The sequence below is a fragment of the Lucilia sericata genome, unplaced genomic scaffold, assembly GCF_015586225.1.
Source record: "Lucilia sericata isolate MDLA Ls3-8-SP2 unplaced genomic scaffold, ASM1558622v1 Contig000000F_arrow, whole genome shotgun sequence".
NCBI lineage: Eukaryota > Metazoa > Arthropoda > Insecta > Diptera > Calliphoridae > Lucilia > Lucilia sericata.
The window spans coordinates 2,656,396-2,676,481 of record NW_023994042.1 but is presented as its reverse complement, the minus strand read 5'-3'; the positions used below and the strand labels follow the sequence as shown (position 1 = coordinate 2,676,481).

Below are 20,086 nucleotides of genomic sequence, written 5' to 3'. Positions count from 1 at the left end.
AACAACATGTCATTTGTAAGTCATTACTAGACTACTTTTAAGTAATGTAGACAGTATGTAGTAGCGATTGAAAAAATAATTTGTTGAGTAAGTACAAGTTATTACCCTGTTTTTGCTGGGTACATTCATACATACATATGTTTGTATGTATGTAGGACGTATTAACTTATATTAAAGAAAATACTTTTTATACCTGTTTTGTATTTTTTATTTACATAATTTTCCATGTGACCTTGAGTTCGATTTACACGATTTTATATAATAATTATAATATCCTCCCCACTAAAAAAATATTTTCGTCAAAGTTTTGTTTAGACCGGCAAGTACGCAATATATTGGAATAATTTAATATGTTGTTAGTCAATGAAATTTGCATTAATAAAATCATGACTTAAAAGTGTATTAAACAATACGTGCTCAAAGCTAATTTTTCTTGTTTATTTTTCTAAAAGGGGTTTTATGGAATGTTTGTTGATATTCTTATATTTTTAATGAAAAATTATAATATTTAATTTACATTTTACTTTTTAAAATCAATTTAACAACAAAATTGTTTGTTCAGTTTGATTTAATTAAGCACAAACTTTACTCAGATTACAACTATTTATCAACTTAATTAAAATTTAACACAAATACAAGGAAAGAAAGATTTTTGTAGGTATATTGGATTTGTGTTGATGTTTGTAACATACAAAAATATTCGTCCTAGACCCACCTTAAAGTATACCAATCGGCGTAGAATCGTCCGTCTGGCTGGCTGTCCATGTAAACCTTGTGCGCAAGGTACAGGTCGCAATATTCAAGATAATTGGTTGAAATTTGGCACGCACGTTTTATTTGACCCTATTGAAAATGGTTAAAATCGGTCCATTATTTCATCTAGCCCCCATAGAACAGAACCCCCGAAAAGGGCTTCTGAGCTCATAATTATGTTAAATATACAGATATATTGATAAATATATTGATAAAATATGGCACAACTAAGTTTTATAGAAGTCTTGATGACCCTGCCAAATTTCATAAAGATCGGGCCCCATTTGACCCTAGGTCCCATACAAAGTCCCCTTCAGAAAATTACTTGAATGTCCCAAATTAACTTATAAACACAAACTCTTTCAGAAAATTAGTTTTTCATCCATAAATTGCTTAAATGTATCGGAACAAGGGAATATTGAAGATAAATGCTTTATTATGAAAAAAAATCACATTTAATATTCATAACTGGTGTAGGGTATCATATGGTCGGCCACGCCCGACTATACTTTCTTACTTGTTCTTAATAAGAAGTTAATAGCTTATTCATAATCATTTATCAATTTTCATACAGATTTATTTGTACTTATACACCTTTGGTAAATATTTATGTATTTATGATTTTTTTTTTAATTTTATCATAATTTATGTTTATTTAATTTATAATTTCTGTTTAATTTCCGAAATGTAAAATGTTGAAAAATTTTCCAATATGTTGCATACATTTTAGCAGCTGCTGCTACAAAAAAAAAAAAAAAAAAAAAAAACATCTGTACACAAAAACGAGTGATTATTTACATATTTAAATATTAACATCGAAAAAATTTCTTTAATTTTCTTTCCCTGTAGAATTTTTCAAAAGGGAATAATTTGTATTTAAATATTGTTTTAATGAACTGAAATTATTTGGGTAAAGACTTGTTTTAATCTAAATTTAATATGTTCTTTTTTTATTTTATATATGGCATCCATACGCCTAACGAGAAAATATGTATGTAAAAGCATAGAAAAAATCACAACCATTCTTTCATTAAAAATTAAAAATATTTAAATTGAACCGATTTGAAGTGCAACAACAAAAATTTGTAAAAGATTTTTGTAAACAAGAAACATCTACAGAACTTACATACTTGTATGTTATTAAATGAAATTCCATTCCCAAATTTTTTTGAAGTAATTTGAACCAAAAAAAATAATTGAATATAAAGTCTTTCCTTTACATACAACAACATACAAAAGATGTTTTAGTATGAAATGTAAAGTATTGAATGTTTGCAAATGTGTAACTTCTATTTACCAGTAATACAATGTTTACCATAAAATCGATATGGTACTTCAATAAGTACTGCCTAGTTAACATATTGTTGGTACAAACATACATACAATTTTACTAAATTTGTAAAGCCTAGTTCCCTATAGGCATAATGATAAAATTTTATAAAAAATTCGAAACCCAAGTATCACTGAATCCAAAACTGGCCTCAAAATTTATTAAAAACATCATTATTAGTGAAAAGCATTTTTTTGCATTTTTAGTGAAAATACAATTAACATGTTTTTGCATGAAATGTGGTCTTAGTCCTACTATGACAAATTGGCTTTTTAAAAGTGTAATTAGACGAATTATGATTTAATAATCTGGTGGACTGCTTTGTACAAAAAGTGTAATATCAAACTACTACTGAGAGTTCAGCGAACATGCTGCTTGGGTAAAAGTGGTGTCATGTGTACGACTTCAACTAAGGCTCTAGAAACGTTGCTAAATATTCCACCCATTGAAATATATTTAAGATATGAGGCGGCGCCTACAGCAGAACGTCACTTTACAATAGGCGAACTGGCCAAAAGCAGTTATAGGACACGTCATCAATGTATCCTGGACTCATTGGAAGGTTATACAATCATCGGACGTGCCTGATCGCATACCAGACACAGAATATGACGGAAACTTTGAAATGCTGATCCCAGATAGAATATCTTGGTCAAGCGAATACCAGTAGGAATCCGTTGTTATACATATGGCTCTAAAATGGGGGACAAAGTGGCCCTGGGGTTCTATATTGAAGACCCAGAAACAGAAATATACCACAGTTTACCTAATCATAACACAAGCTTCCAGCAGAAGTCCGAGCAATAATGTAAGAAAGCTTTAACTGATTATTCTTCAAGAGGTAAGGTTTACATCATATGGGTACCAGGCCACTCGGGAGTAGTCGGCAACGAAAGGGCGAATGTAATAGGATGGTAGCTTGATGTAGTTAACCTGACGAATGCAGAACCTTTCGACGCAATAAAATCTGAATTAAAAATATGAGTGAGAGAATCCCATTAGGACTCTTGGGATAATGAAACGGTGGGTAGAACCACAAATTGGACGTGAACAATTTTTTTTTTCATGAAAAGGAGTGCACGACAGGCCCGATAGTGGCCTAGGTGTATTTCTTCGTATTTGATGTAGTAGACATCCTTCTAACAACCTAACCTAATTATTGTGGCCTCCGGTAGGTTAGTGGTTAGTGTTCTAGTCTGGTAGACCGGAGGTGGTGGGTTCGATTCCCACCTGAGGCACTGGTTAAGGAGCGCACAACAGGCCCGATAGAGGCCTAAGTGTATTTCTTCGGATTTGATGTATATTCATCCTCCTTTCAAACTAACTAACTAACTAACCTAATTATTGGTGTTGATTGTTCTAAAAAAATGGAAAAAAGTATTTTTTTTACAAATTTTGAAATTGTTGGTACACAGTGGGAAAAAACATTTTAAAATTATACACTCTTGGTTTATAATTTCCCAATAACAGCCGTTGTCAAAGTATGTACGAATAGTTGTCAAATCAACAACAAAAATATGAAAAATACATGACGTTATCAAATCAACAACAAAATCTATATAATTAATAGGCAAGACGATTTTGTGTGACCCCTTATACTCTTACAATACACATCTGATCTTGGCAAAAAATATATCATTTTAAAGGTATTTGTTCACAGATGTGCACAATATATATATATTCAGAATTCAGAATTTTAGGAGCTATAAGCGTTTAAAGTTGTTACTAGTACATATAAACAATAGTCACACGTACGTATTCTTGAAATTAAAAACAAACAAACAAGAAACAAAACAAAAAAGTAAACAACACGGCCAGGGATGGAAAATGAGATTTTGTGTCAGTATCAAAAAATATTTCAGAGGGTACTTTTTTGGATCTCAAAGTACTAAAATATTTTTTTTGCTAAATGATGGCAATTTCTTAACTACATTTATTTTTTTTAAACAATCCATAACAGAAGTAGAAAGGCATTATATGTTAATATGATGTATCCTTGTCCGTCCCTTAATGTTCACCTTTTTACATCTCAAATATTAGCCAGATATTGTACTATGTAAATATCTTAAATTTAAAGCTGTCATGATATAATTTATTATATTTTAATAAATCCGGCATTAATTAAAATTAGGCCACATTTCGCCCTATAAAAGGACGAATTTAGAATTTCAACTTAATGCTAATAATTGAGCTACAAGTATTAGAATCGACTGTTCATTGTCAATAAATCGCTTAAATATGTGTTGTTGAATTAAAATCCGTCGTGGGACCTTAAATAGGATATTTACTCGTACATCCGATTATGAATATGACATGAAACAATAATTTGCTTAAAAGTCCAAATATTTTTGACCTAAAACTTCTTATATTATCTTTGGTTAAATGCTTAGTTTCAAAACATATCGTTTTATAGTAGATTGAATCCTTCGAGTTCCTATCGTTTGGAAATCATTTGTTTTAAAGTCAAATATTATTTCAAAATTTAAATTTCTGGTAATTTTCTCATAAAATATTAACAGTGAAATTTTAATAAGATTAATATTCATATAATGTCAATCAATATAAAAATATGTACAACTTTATTAGCCGTTTATAATTTTATTATTATTTTTTTTAGAAAAAACGGCTTTTAGTTGATGCATTTTTGAGAATTTATATAACAATGTGCTACACTCTTATACATTTTTGTTTAAATTTACACTATTTATTGTAGGTAACCAGACTCCTAGTATAATTAGTGTAAAAATACATGTTCAAAAATATTCAAAATTTTTAAACACATTGTATGTAAAAGCCTTTGATACAAAATGTGTGTTTTTACCCTTTTGTATTTATAAAAATGTTTAGCAACATTCCAAAATCGTGTAAATTTAAATTTTTTGTGTTTAAATAAAACATTTTTACATGTAAGTTTAATATTGAATTGTTTAATTGTACATAGAAATGTAAACCTTTAATGTATCACTTTCTATTCAAAAGATTAAAACATATTAAAATTATTTTGAAAGAATGCTTTATTTAATTTTAAAATTACAAAAGAATTATATTTAGATCTCATTTACTTGATGCACTTTCGTATTTAAATGGATTTTAATGTAAATTTTATCTTTATATAGTAAATATTGAGGAATCTTGAATATTCGCATATTTATGGATGGATTACATATGCATAATTTAATGTTCTATTGGAAGAAACCAATGGGAACCAAATGTAGCCACGGAGCACGCACATTAATTGGATTTTTATTCAAATATCCTTCTTCATTCAAACTTGACAACAGCATAATGCAGCATTTGTTTGAGCGATGTCTTGGACTAGTTCATTGTCGATTTAAGTGGACCAAATTAATACAATTTTTTGAATATTTTTGCTATTTGTATTATTTTTTCTATTGCTTCTTAACATAATCTTATTGAAAATGTTTTATTTGTTGAAATATTTTATTTTTTTAAAAATTGTTTGACATTTCAATATTACTCGTCTAAATTAAAATTACACACATTGGGGCTAAAATATAAAATTTAAACACAACATGTGTAATTATAAAGTCGAAATGTTTATTTTATTGGAAACATGTTTATGAATAACCAAAATACTACATTTTATTTGTAGTTTTGCAGGCATAATGTTGTAATTAATTCTTATAAACATTTTATGCTTAAACTTACGCATCTTCTGTAATTTTCGCAAAAAACTTACATACTTTGTAATAGTAATTTTACATGCATATTTTAGAGTGTAAAACACTCTTGGAATTTAAAATTTTAAATATACTTTAACCTGTTATTTTTTATCGAAACGATATATTAAAGGTTTTCATAAAAAAATTCTTTATCTATCTGTTAAACGATAATCGGATATTGTGATTGTGGCCCTGAGAGTATCAAATAAGACTCGGGAGTACAACGGTACTTTTGAACATCAAATAGTATCAAAAAAAGTACCATCGTACCAATTTTGCCATCCCTGAACACGGCTTATTGAAAAAAGAGAAGAGAGTGCAGAAACGTTTTCTTTTTGTATTTTGCATGATATTTGTTTTTGTTGTTTTTAATAAGATTTTTGTAAACAAATATGTCAGTAAACAGGCTTAGGCAAAGCGAAAATAGGATTTTATTGTTTTATATTTTTGTGTAAAGTGCTAAATTGTGAATGAGATAATGATATATTTTGATATAATTTCGTTACGATTGTTACCAAATCGAAAGGAATATTTTTATAATAATTAGGACTTCAGTTTTATATTCAGAGTTTTCGATTGGAGGATTTTCATTATTTAAACTTTTCAAAATAATTTAATTGAAGGACATTCCCGAGGAAACAACGAACTGGGAATATAAAAAGATGTATAAATAATGCTTGGGGACACCTCAAGATATGTCAAACAATGTACTGATATTGGTATTTGACCTGGAAAATATTGGTAGGACATCAGTACGGGAATTCAGTATTTTTTTTTAATTTTAAGCATTAATATCGTAAAGTAATGACAAATATCGGTTACATTAACGAATTTTCAATTCCCTAAATTTTTAACGACCGTATAATATTTTAAAGACAAAGATCGGAAAAATATAACAATGTCAAAAGTTATGCATTGAAATATTTTTAAAATACAAAATTATTAACGTGAACTTTTTATTGCTTTATTATTATTTGATACTTTTCAATTATGTTTAACGAAAAAAAATCGGTGAAAAAAAATTCAGAATACCACATAAAGACAATTATTGTTAACTTAAGAAATTTTACTATTTAACGACAAAATGTTGTAGTGAAAAAAAATACTGAATAGCGGTACATAATTATTAGTTTTGATTGATTTGGAAAATTTAAATGATGGATTAACGAATTGATTCAGTGTCATTAAGTAATAAAAAAAGCCTGTAAAAAAATATAAGTAAAGTTTAGTTGGTCATGCCGGTACATGATACACCGCAAAAAATGGATAGGTATATCGCTTATAGGCAGGTTTAGCACAGTGAGGATTTGATGATATTCTTCTTTTTTTGGTTATTCTAACCAATTAGGAAATAGTAGTGTAAAGTGAAAACTGTAAGTTGAATAGGTGATGGTTATATGTTATATAAAAATAGATAAAACTGCTAGATGAAACTGCTAAATATAAATCATGTCTTTTGGGATAAAGAGTGTTTAACCGTACTTAGCAATTTATCGTTTATTTAATAAATGTAGGTCTGCTGAAGTCTTTGTCGAGTGTTATAAGGGAGAATTTATACAACATATACCTGATAGATTGACTACTAATGACATCCAAATAAAATTTATTTATAATTAGATAAGACATTATTTGTTTTAAATATTTTTATTGTTTTGACAAATTATTTAGAACATTTCCACTCTGTATTTTGAACAGCTAACATTTCTTTACTGGTGTGTACAGTAGAGTACTCCAGCATTGTGAACGTAGCGTAAATATGTAGGGGATAATAAGTCGATAGAAGAAATGTTCGTTATTTTTTATTTTTAAAATAGTTGAAATTCTTTTGTAAAACAAGTTGTATAACTAATTTTGACAATTGAGGTTTTAAACTTCAGATGGGACTTTTACTAAAACCCATCACATATTCTTAAAAAAACATTAATCAAAGCAAATTATACACTTTGATAATATCAAAAAAGTTAATTTATTAAAAGTTAAAATTAATTTTAACTACAAAAAAAGGGTTTTATTTTAGCATATTTATGCAATTTTTCCAGCATTGGTTCTGGTCGAATTTCGACCGCTGGGCGAACTCGAGTAATAAATAATACATGATGTTGCCAAATCATAAACGCAGATTCGATCTACGACTGGGGTAGGCTATCTAAGGAAATTTTAAATTTTTTTTCGCAATATTTATTTATTTATATGGGGTATCTTTTCGGAGTGAAAACGACATGTTATCGAAATCACAAAGATCACTTTTGACAACGGATTGTATCAATTTCGGTACTTATCTAAAAATCAATAAATCTAGTAATTTATTTATAATTTATAATATTTTTTATTTTCTTTTGCAGTTTTCTTTTCCACTGTGGGTAACTGGACTAAAACGTAATCCGATATTGAAAAATAGGGGTAAGTGTTATAGAACATATTAAATTAAAATTTTAGATAATGCAAAGAGATTTCTATAAAACAAAATATGTATGTACACGCAGGGGAAAAATATAGTTGTAGTAACAATAATCTAAGAGCAACATATTATGGTTAGAATTATGGATAAAGTTAAAACATATTATGATCATTATTAGTAACAAAAAATATCATATTATGATCATTATTAGCATAATAAGGTATCCTATAATGATTAAATGTAGTCCTAATATTTCATTATAATATTGTCTTATTAATCATAATGTGATGTTGTAACATCATATTATGATGCAATAAGATCATAACATTGTTCTAATATGGTTTAAAAAAATCATATTGTAGTTTCAAGTAATCATTTTATAGTTTCAAGTAACCATATTCATGTTATCTATAATGTTTTCAAGTAACCATAATATGGTTTCCAGTAACATTAATTATCAAAAATGTTTTTGTATTTCAATACATATTGTAAATATTTTTATAAAAAATTAGTAACAATTAGTAAGAACTTTAGTCCGACTTTTTATGATAATTTATAGTTACCTCTTACCATAACATGGAATACATATTAATGTTTACGTACATATAAAACATAATATGGTTAATCTGTGTTCGGCGTAAGTTGTACTTATTTTTTTAGTTTTCCCTCCTCCGGTAGGTTATACCTTGCTCAAAATACGAGTATATTGATCGAATTCAAGTTTTTAATAATCAAAATGTATTTTCCTAATTTCATGAGAAATTATAAATAACACAATAGATAAATATTTTTTAAGGGACATCATCAATCCATGTGAAAGAATTTAATAATGCGGATATATTGCTGTACATAATTTGGTTTTGTATACAACTTTGATATAAATAACAATTTAATTATAAATAATTATTTATTAAATTATAATTTAAATCATGGTAAATATTTTGAAACTAAAATGAAAATGTTTTCTAACGTTTAGTTTGTGTGTGAATAAAGAAATAGTTTTAACACGAATTCCAATCTATTCAACACTTTTTAAATAAAAAGTGTTTTACATTTTTTATGCAAATATTATCAAATACATAAAACGTGTACGGCAAAGAGAAAAACAAATAAAAACTAATTCTAAAAACAATTGAAAGCACGTAGTAAGTGTTATGCTATATTCGGTATTAACCGCGCCCTTTGTAATTCTACAATAAATACATTTAAATCGATTATGTATCATGAAAACTCTGGTTTGAGGATACATAATCTTTGTTTAATTAAGTTGTTTAATATTGTACAACAATATAAAGTAATAAAGTATTTAAAATAATACAATGTAAATGGCAAGGAGTGTTCTTTTGGATAGACAAACGTTGTAACAAAATTAACATGCCTTTACATTGAACCGAATAGTTATAGGAAATAATAAATTTTCACAAAAACAACTGGCAACCCTATTCAAATGTACCGTAAGTAAGTGATGATGATGCAAATGCTGATACCGTTAAACGGATGCTACAATTAGTATGTATCGTCTTCCTCTTCTTCCTTTCGCCCTCCTTTTATTATGCAAATGTGTCTGGTGAACACGTTAGAGAAGCTTGTTTTGTTTTTTTTTTGTCTTTCTGCTGCAAATGGAACAATTTAAATGCAAAATGTTTGTAAGACAAGATACAAATTACTTTTTACTAGTATACTATTGTATATTCTCTAGCTATCTCAGCAGCTTATGCACGTTTATTATTTTTTATTCTTTGGGTGATATTACCCCTATATACGGTTATGAACAAATCTACATACAAATATGTATCTAACAACTTTGCGAAGAACTTAACAGAATTCCCCTATATGACATACATTTATACTATGGTACAAAATAACTATACATATTTTAAAATATTATATTTTTGTTATGCATGTATTTATGTACGTCAGCATATAATATAAACTAATTTTATTTATTTACATGAGAAAAACTACTTGAATTTTATGATAACTTAAGATAGTGAGTAGAATTAACATCTCATTCTAGTTTTGTCTTGTTGACATTTGACAAAAAATTTTAGAAATTGCAGTGGGTGTGAATAGTTTCTAAAGTGCCCATAGAATTCTAAATAGAATTTCGGAAAATTTAATTTCAACCACAGGAAATAATGTTAGTCCAGAGATCAAACTGGTGGAGTTTAAACTAGGCCGTATAATATGGGATATTGTGAATCATTAATACAAGGATACATTTCCCATCTGGCAACACATACATATATACTGATCTGAAAGAACAGCTTATTTTTTAAAGCTTATTTTTATTAATTTACAACTCTGTAATTGCGTGTTATGATTGTTTTTAGTACAGAGTTGCAGCGCCTCTGGTGTTAAGTAGGCCAATTTATATTTGTTTTACTTCGGCGACGATTTAGTGTTATGGGGTTACCGACGAAGGAGGTAGTTTTAATAGAAACTTAATAATTACCAGAAATTGATGTTCATTGGCGGCTGGGGATCGAACCCAGGCCGATATAGCCAAGTAATGCTTAGTAGTCAAACGCGCTAACCACTTAAGCTACAAAAGTACCTCATGGTACTTTTTTCGCTGATCTTGTGGCTTCTTTATCATCCTTGTCAAAATAGCCACTTCTCTCGAACGTTAAGTCGATGGAACATACATATTTAGGATAAGCTTGGTAGATTGAAGAAGTATAGCTAAATTTCTGTTCTTACTATGGTACAAAATTCTACATTTTGACTCAAAAATAAACATTGTTGTTTCCACTACTTCACTACTTTAACTAATATTTATGTTTGGAATTGAACTTAATAGCTGTAATTTATATTTATGTTTCAGTTTAATTTGCAAGAATACCACATAATGTTAAACCATGTTTGTATTATTAATTGTTCATGTCAATGGCAATTTGTAGTTTGCTATGTTTACTGTAGTCATGCCGCCATTTTGCAAAATAAATAAGGAAGTCAAATTTGTTTCCTGTAGCAAAGAATTTACTTGTAGCGAAATAGATTTGAAAAGAAAATACCACATTCTACATTTGTGTAGACTTAAGCATTTTATTAACAAACATACTTGAATAAATCCATAGACGTAATAGGTTTATAGCGGCAAATATGAATATGAAGGATACGATGAACATGAATTAATTCAATTCATTTTAATTCGTTTCAATTCATTTCAATTATATTAATTTACATACATAAATTATAACATTTGTCTTTAGTTCTTCATCTTTCTGCGTTTAATCAACTGTAACGAATTGATTAAAGATGGCGATGAGGATAAAGCAGACAGGATGAGAATGAAAACGACGACAACGTTGATTACATTAAAGATTACATATAATGATAATTGTTTCCATGTTTGTAAGTTTTTTTTTTAATAATTAATAAAAATGATGGTTCCAATGATGATGACTGTGGTGGAGGTGGTAATGGTACTGTGGTTTTAATAATTGGTATAATAGAATAAATGTATAAAATAAAATTATTCTGGCATAAAGATACCCCAAAAAAAAAGGAAAGACAAACTTGCGCTAATTTATTAAACGTTTTAATTCAATTAATGTTTCATGATTATTCATTTTGCCTAATTTGAAATGCTGTTTTTGAAATTTGTATATTTATGTATATTGTATGACTTTTTTAATAAAATAATTAATACTATTTGTTCTTGGGGTCTTAAATTAAATTAATTATACTTATGTATTGTTGCTGTACTTGAAAAAATACTGACTCCTTTAAACTCATAATTTCCAAATGAAGAAAATTACTGGCCTAATAACAATTTACATAAATGAAAATAAAAATGGGGACAATTGTTTCATTGAAAGTTTTTTTTTTTCTTTCTTGTCAATTCCTGCTGCGTAATTACTAGCCTAAAGTTTTGCTTTTTTCCCCTTTTTTCTTTTTATAGGCTTTTTAAGGTTTCAGTGAATATAGTATAAAATGTGCCAATAGGGCAAATGACTTTAATATTTCATACTCATTATGACTCTGAAACTATGTTTGTGCTTTTACTGAGTTGATGCCAAAGTTTTGTACTTAAATAAAGAAAATAACAAAAATAACAAAAGAAGATAGTTTCCACTATGGCTGACATTTACAAAATATACAATCTGTACTAAAACTTACATTCTGTATACACACATACATTAAATCACTTATACACTCTCTCATACAGACAATAACCCTGTATTTCTGGGTGTCTGTCCTAGGATGAATCGTACACAGAGGGAAAAAGAAATATACATGCCTGGTACCAAATTGACATCAAAGTGTTTATAATTTTCCAATAACATCCGTTCAGCTCTCTGTTGGCAAACGGATTATTTGTCAATAGTGAGCTTACCACGTTTGTTAACGTTTAGACAACGGATGTGTATAAAATTTAGATTTCGACAACAATACATAGTGTTGTCGTACGTATGTATATACTTTGATAACGGATGTTATTTAAAAATTATAAACAGTTTTGTGTCAATTTGGTGCCAGGCATGTATATTTCTTTTTCCCTCTGTGTATTATTGTTCTCCTTAAGTACAGTACATAATTTTCATACCTGTCATCAAAAAATGTTTTTTATCTTTATTAAATTCTAAGACGCCATGTCTGTCTGACCGTTCGCTTGTCCGTCTGTCTGTAAAAATCAGAGGAGAAGGCTAAAAATTAGGAGAAGAAGGCTAAAATTTTGCACAGATATTCGCTATTAATAAGGTTTGTTTGGTATTGAAAATGAACGATATTGGATTGCGATATCACCAAGCCACCATAAAAGTGTACCCTCGGAGTACAGTCATCAATTAATTAATTAATTATAGAAATTATAATTATCAATAATTGACCCTACCCTCATATAAGATTCCCTTCAGAAAATTATTTCAACGCTTATAACTGGCTTTGATATAAAGAAGTTCTTTAGGAACAAAAATCTCTCTATAAAATAAGTATACATATTTTTCCTTTCAGAAAATTACCTTATGCTTTATAACAAGCTCAAAAATAAAGTATATTGATAATATTCGACAAAAAGAAGTTTTATAGGAACAAAAATCTCTCCAAAATTCCGAACATAATTGACCATATTGCTCATACAATGCCCCCATATGAAATTTCTAGCTAACAATCTGTTTATTGTCAAGAATTATGGAATTAAGAAAAAATTCTACAAAAATTATTTTTTGGAAAATATTATTCTTTATTTCAAATTCTTTAGAGCCCGAACGACAATAGACTCATCCTCAGACCTAAGCCCATATAATAGAACGCCTTTCAAAACTAATTTTATTTTACAACATACGCTTTGAAGGTGAGTATATAGGATTGTACACTCATTCTTGTTCTAAGTGACTTCTCTTTAGACTTCTAAGTAACAATTAATTGACGACTGACTTAACTCTGTAATTATTTTTACGGTGTCTCATAAGAAAATATTCATTTAGGAAAAATACTTTATAAAAGGAATGCATTGATTTTATGTAAAAATACTGGTAAAGAAATACATTGACTCCTTGAAAAACTGCTGGGTAGTATGAGCACTTACACATAGACCAGTCCAGTCCATTTATACCAGTACTAACAATAAATGTTTAAGCATGAACTGATTTGTTACTTTTATTTCAGTTTATACTACTGCCTTCTTTCCAAACAGCCTCTGGCTGTCAGCCAGTCTGTTTGTCTATTCTTTTGTTATCCACATAGTAAGGCTGTCAGTTAGTTCCATTATTCAGTCAGTTAGTCCACTTTAGTTTTTGGCATACTCTTCATTGTGTGCATTTTGTCTGGATATGAAATTTTTTCCCTTCACAGTTATTGTCTTTTCGGTCCATTTTTTTGTTTACTTTAAATTGTTAAATGAAGAGAAAAGTATGAGTATGTATAAAATGTGTTCATTTAGCTAGCAAAGGTGTTATGAATGTTAATGTGTGAACGTGCTTTAAGGGCAAATTTAAAATTTTTAATAAAGGAAAATTTTTAAATTCTATTAAATATACATTTTAAATTTATATGGAGTTTATTTTAAAGTGAGCTGTATGAATCACTACAAAATCTACAAAATTTTTTTTTATATGACAACCTTTACCGTTAAGAATATGTATATCATTTAACAGAATGTTAAAAATCGTTGAACCATTTTTAAATTTTTTGTTTCTAAGACCCTAATAAAGAATTATAAAAACTAATTTGAAACCAAAAGCAATAAAATTGGATAACTAGTTTAGAAAATATATGATGTTAAACTTCATGTCATTAAGAAAATCTTCAAAAATATGAACTTTGGACCTAGATAAAATCTGAACAGTTCATTGCAAATACCTCTCATTATTATTATAAAAATTTAACGAATTCAGAGAGGGTAAGGTCCAAAATATTTTAAAACGAACCATAATAAAAAAATTAAATATTTTTCTAATTTTACTCTGTGCACGTATGATTAATATCTGATTAATATAACAAGTACACTTTAGTATGCCCCTGCATTATTTTTATTGCAAATTTCTTGGGAATATTCACTGTTTGGATAGTAACTTTGATCGCATGGTTCGTATTAATATAAAATATATAAAGTATAGTACAACATTAATACTTGTAAAAAAATATACCCGTTGCAATTATCTTAAATAAAATTCTTCGTTAAATCATGCATACAAATATTTAGTTTTCTTTAGTCAATTGCCCATTACGAAATAATATCCTAAACCAAAAAGCAAATAAATCTTTTTCCTTTTCTACACTAAAAAAAAAACAAAAATAAATAAAACACGAAAAAAAAACTTTAAAAATAATTGAAATTTGTTTTTCTTTTTTTTTCTTCCACATATTATTGCAGATAATTGAGCAGAGTGTGCAAGAAAGCGAATAACACAACGAAGAAGAAATATAAACAGCTTAACGACTTTTTATGGAGGAAGATAAAACAACAAGAAAAGAAATAAAAATCAAATAGCAGAAATCAACAAAGTCTTAATAACAATATTACTTCCTATATCTAAAATAAACCCACTTACAACACTATACACACACCGCACCCACCACATCCTTATTAAAGAAGTAACTGTTACAGCAGAACGAGCTGATTGCGCTTGAATGAGTGGGTTTTCAGAATAAAAAATGTGTAACGATACTAAATGTGAGGGCATAAAACAACAACTAAACCAGTAGCAGTAGGAAAACGAGAAAAATACATACAAAAAAAACCTATAACTAAAACAACAACAACATTAACTCGGAGAAATACCATCACATCAACTATTAAACAAGGATAACGGCAGCCATTGAATATAAACAAATAAACGAACACAAAAACATACATTCAATCTAGTATTCATGTACATATTTACTTATATAGATCGTGTGTGGAGGTGAACGAACATTAACAAGTGAAACAAGGAGAAGGAGAGGACAAAACAGCTTTTCACACAAGTTCAATGCAATTTTATGAACAGGTTTATGTATGCACACAAGTAAAGCTTCCCTATTATTTAGAGACAACTAACACACTCGCTCCTCCCTCTTTCCCATTTGCGACAATAATAGCTCGTTTATTTTCCTATTAGAATGCTAGTGAATGCGTATAAGGACAAGTACGTGTGAGTGCCTGGAATTTAAATGAATTGCATGTGTCTAAGTGAGAAATTGTGTTCAATGCGGCTTAAATCAAACATGCAAACAGCATACGACAACAACAATTCACATGTGCAACAATAAAATATTGCTAGTCGGTTTTACATCCAACTGCAACTAACAGTTTTTACTATACGGAACTTAATTGTCCTGTTAAAGATAAAATTAAACTACAACAAATATTACAGTAAAACAAATAAATAGATAAATACTGCAGCCAGAATATACAGACTCATGGCGCCATTGTGTAATAATAATAAACATAATTAATGAGTGTTTAAAACTGGAATTTTTTATAATTTGCTAAAATTAAAAGTCCACCGAGGATTACAATTAAATTTCACTTAAATCGAAAAAAGATGGGAGTAAGAGAAAAAAAACTATTGCAATATTTAGCTATAAATGTCTAGAGGCCACAAAATAAATGTAAAACTATTTAGTTTCATCACCACCATCTCTACTCGACTGAAATCCAGTAAAAAACAATACAATTTTACACAAATAGAAAACTTGAAGGACAACAATGCATAAAAAAATGATACAATACGAGAACAACTACAGCGAAAAAAGTAATAATAGAATTTAACTAGAAATATAAGAAAACATACAAGCACACACATAGAGAGGGAGACATTGTCAATGGAAAATAATAAATTGCAAGTCAACATCATCAGTTTACTTGACAGCAACAATAATAACAATCTACATTACCCAGCAGTTGTATATCGAAGTAAACGCATACTTTGTTGTAATGCAGAGAGTAATTCAGGCATCACTTTAGCGTCCCCAAGTAATTCAGAGAGGAAGCAGTTTCGCCGAATTGTAGGGTAGTTAGTGACAACAAACAATATTGTATAACAAGTAAAATATATATTCTTAAATATTAAATAACTTTATTTTCTCCGTAAACTGTTTGTCTTAAAGAAATATAACTTTCAAAAAAATCTCCGCATTTTTCAAGCTATATAAGAGAAAACTAAATTAAAGATAGAAAAACATTCATATAAAAATTTAAGTAGTTTTTTTTTTCGAAACGAAAGTTCTTAAGTTTCCAGGTTGTATCTGTTTAAAGACATCTCGCAAAATTTCTCAAACAAAATATATAAAGAATAAATAAATATTTAATAAAAGAAAAAGAAACTATACAAAACTAAAACTTGGGAATTGCTAAGAGACTGTTGTGATATAAAGTTAGTTTTAAAAGTATAAGAAAAAGAAAATCTGTTAGTTAAATTTAAACTTAGTTTATTTTTTGAATAATATAATAAGTTGAAAAGCTTTAAGCTTAGTAACTTTTTTCAAAAGTAAGCTTTAAGCTTGCTTAAGTGAAAAGTTATAAACCAGTTTTGGAAATTATTGTATATAATTAACATTTATTTTTTAATATAAAATTTATCTTAATTAGTTTAGAAAATACAGTTTAATTGCGAAAATTATCTTCAAAGAAAAAACAAAACATATACAATTTCAATAAAGACATAGTGGAGTTTTTTTTTAACTAAACAAGTTATTTTTAATAGTAACTTTATAAAATAAATTTAAGAAATTTAGAAATGAATTTAAGATTTTTGCTCCTATATTTATTTATTCTAAATTTGAACACTTCCATCAAAACTAACTAAAAGTTAATGTTATTTATAGAAAAAAAAAATTAGTCAAATTGTTACGAACACTACTTTCATTGTTTCTTTAAAATTATGTTTTAATCATGTGGTTTTCATTTTCTTTCTTGTTTAATTTATACAAAAACTTGCAATTAGTTATTTCTTGAGAAGGAGTTTTTAGAATTTGAACAACAAATGGTTGAACTAACTACTACGGATATTGTTTATCCGTTCTTAATGCGTAAATTACAAATGCTTCAAACATCTACTATATCACAACCTTTACTGCAACAACAACAAGTGTTACCACCGTCTGGTCTCGACAACGATAATATTGGCGAATTCGATTCGGCACCCATCTCCATACAAGATTTTATTGATAGTGTCCAAGTCACTCCCCAAGATCATTACACCACAAATGACTCGTTCACAATAACGGGATTTGCGGGCAACGATAGCCAATTGTTTAATACTACAAATTTTGCCAATCAGACTTTAAATGGCACGTACCCAAGTATTTATGACCAACTCGCCTATATACCCTGCGAAGAGGTCTACGATCCGGACGATCACAATACGATAGTCGAGTTTTGGGTATGTGGCATCTGTCTGAATATAGTCGGTGTCCTTGGCATCATTGGTAATGTTATATCTATGATTATATTGTCCCGTCCTCAAATGCGTTCTAGCATCAATTATTTGCTCATTGGTTTAGCGTGCTGTGATACAGTTTTAATTATAACGTCTGTGCTGTTGTTTGGCATACCGTCCATTTATCCCTACACCGGGCACTTGTTCCTTTACTACAATTACATTTATCCATTTATATCGCCGGTAGTATTTCCGGTGGCCATGATATCTCAGACGGCCAGTATATACATGACCTTCACAGTAACGTTAGAACGTTATGTGGCCGTTTGTCATCCGCTGAAAGCTAGAGCCTTGTGTACATATGGACGTGCCAAAATCTATGTGATAGTATCCATCCTATTTGCTCTCCTTTATAATATGTCTCGATTTTGGGAGGTAGTTACCATCGACACTATTATTCCGAACAGTACGGTGGTTTTGCACTGTGTGCGACCGTCGGCGCTGAGACAAAATCAAACTTATATAACGGTGTATATATTGTGGTGTTATTTCATTGTCAACTATGTCATACCGTTTCTGACGCTGGCCATACTCAACTGTCAGATTTACCGGCAGGTGAAGAGGGCGAATCGAGAACGCCAACGATTGTCACGTTCTGAAAAACGGGAAATCGGTTTGGCGACCATGTTGTTGTGTGTAGTGGTAGTCTTTTTTGTTTTTAATTTCCTCGCCCTGGTGCTAAATGTGTCCGAGGCATTTTATAATTTCATTGATCATTCGCTGGCGAAGATATCCAATCTATTGGTGACCATCAACAGTAGTTGTAATTTCCTTATATACGTAATATTCGGTGAGAAGTTTAAGCGTATATTCCTGTTGATTTTTTTCAAGCGCCGCCTGAGCCGCGACCAACCCGATCTTATACACTACGAAAGCTCAATATCCAACAATGGTGATGGCACTTTGAACCATCGATCGTCGGGGCGTTTCTCTCGACACGGTACCCAACGTAGTACTACCACCACCTATTTGGTAACAGGGGCGAGTAATAGCACTTTAAACAATGGTCGCCTAATGAAAAGTGCCAGTTCGCCGGGCGTTGTCAAAATCAAACGTGGTCGGGCACCATCGCCCGGTCCGGTTGTATATTATCCGGCGCGGGAAGTTCAACGCACCTCGCCCATAATGATGATGTCGAATAACAATACTCCTTTAGGTTGTGATTGGATTGATACGAAAAATAGTCAAATGACTTCAGGGTTCTGAGAAACGGATGCCCCTTTCCAGTTCAGTAATGAGCACTTCAAATATCATGTAAATTTCAACATAAATTGTAAACATTTTATTTAAAGCAAACAAAAAACAAATTTTCTCTTTAAGTTAAACTTGTAGATTTTAGAATTGTAACTTTATTAAACTGTTAATTATTTAAGAAACAACTGAATAGCTTTAATAAATATCATAGATATAGATTGATCCATCCACCCACCCAAAGGAAAAAAAAACTAAACGAACTAAGTATGTATGAGAAAATATTATATTAGAATACCGCTAATTCTCGTAATTAATAATATTGAAAGAACAAAAATACAACAAAACAATAATAGTTGTGTTTTGTTGCTAACGTTCAAAGGCAATTTCATATAAATTTAAAATTTATAAACGTTAGGAGTTAACGTGTAAAATTATACAAGTTAATTTTAACGTCGATAAAAGTGCTACCAATTCAAAAATAAAAATACAAATATTAATGTGTTTATGTCAAACAATAAAAAAATATTTTAAAATAAAATTTAAATCAAAAAAAATATCAAATAAGAAAACCTTTTTTAAGAAAATGTAAATAATTTCAAGATTTAGCAGATTTCTTCTGTGGAGTGATGCCAAGTCAGGTAATGTTCGTTTTGTTGTTAACTTTAAGCGTTAACACTCATTGATAGCAACAAAACACAACTTATGTAAATATTAAACTCTTTGTAAAATTTTAAAATAATTTACCCTTCGAACGAAACAAAATATTTAAATTTTTATTTGTTTATTACACTTTGGCCCAGACAATTGTTAATTGATTTTATTTCACACAATATTTATTCATTTATGGCATTCATCCAGC

General features: G+C 29.1%; 1 protein-coding gene across 3 annotated transcripts in view; it reads left to right on the top strand.

Annotated features, from left to right (window-relative positions):
* Positions 1-19,647, top strand: part of LOC119605225 (FMRFamide receptor) — a 62,985-nt gene extending 43,338 nt beyond the window's left edge. For 2 of the 3 annotated variants that reach the window (XM_037958324.1, XM_037958237.1), the window contains exons 3-4: positions 8,109-8,166; positions 14,985-19,647. In XM_037958324.1, the coding sequence (XP_037814252.1) occupies positions 17,578-19,239 (1,662 nt within the window). In that variant the 5' untranslated portion in view covers positions 8,109-8,166; positions 14,985-17,577 and the 3' untranslated portion in view covers positions 19,240-19,647. The remainder of the gene's footprint in view (positions 1-8,108; positions 8,167-14,984) is intronic. The other variant, XM_037958397.1, reaches the window with a different exon arrangement.
* Positions 19,648-20,086: the final 439 nt, after the last annotated feature.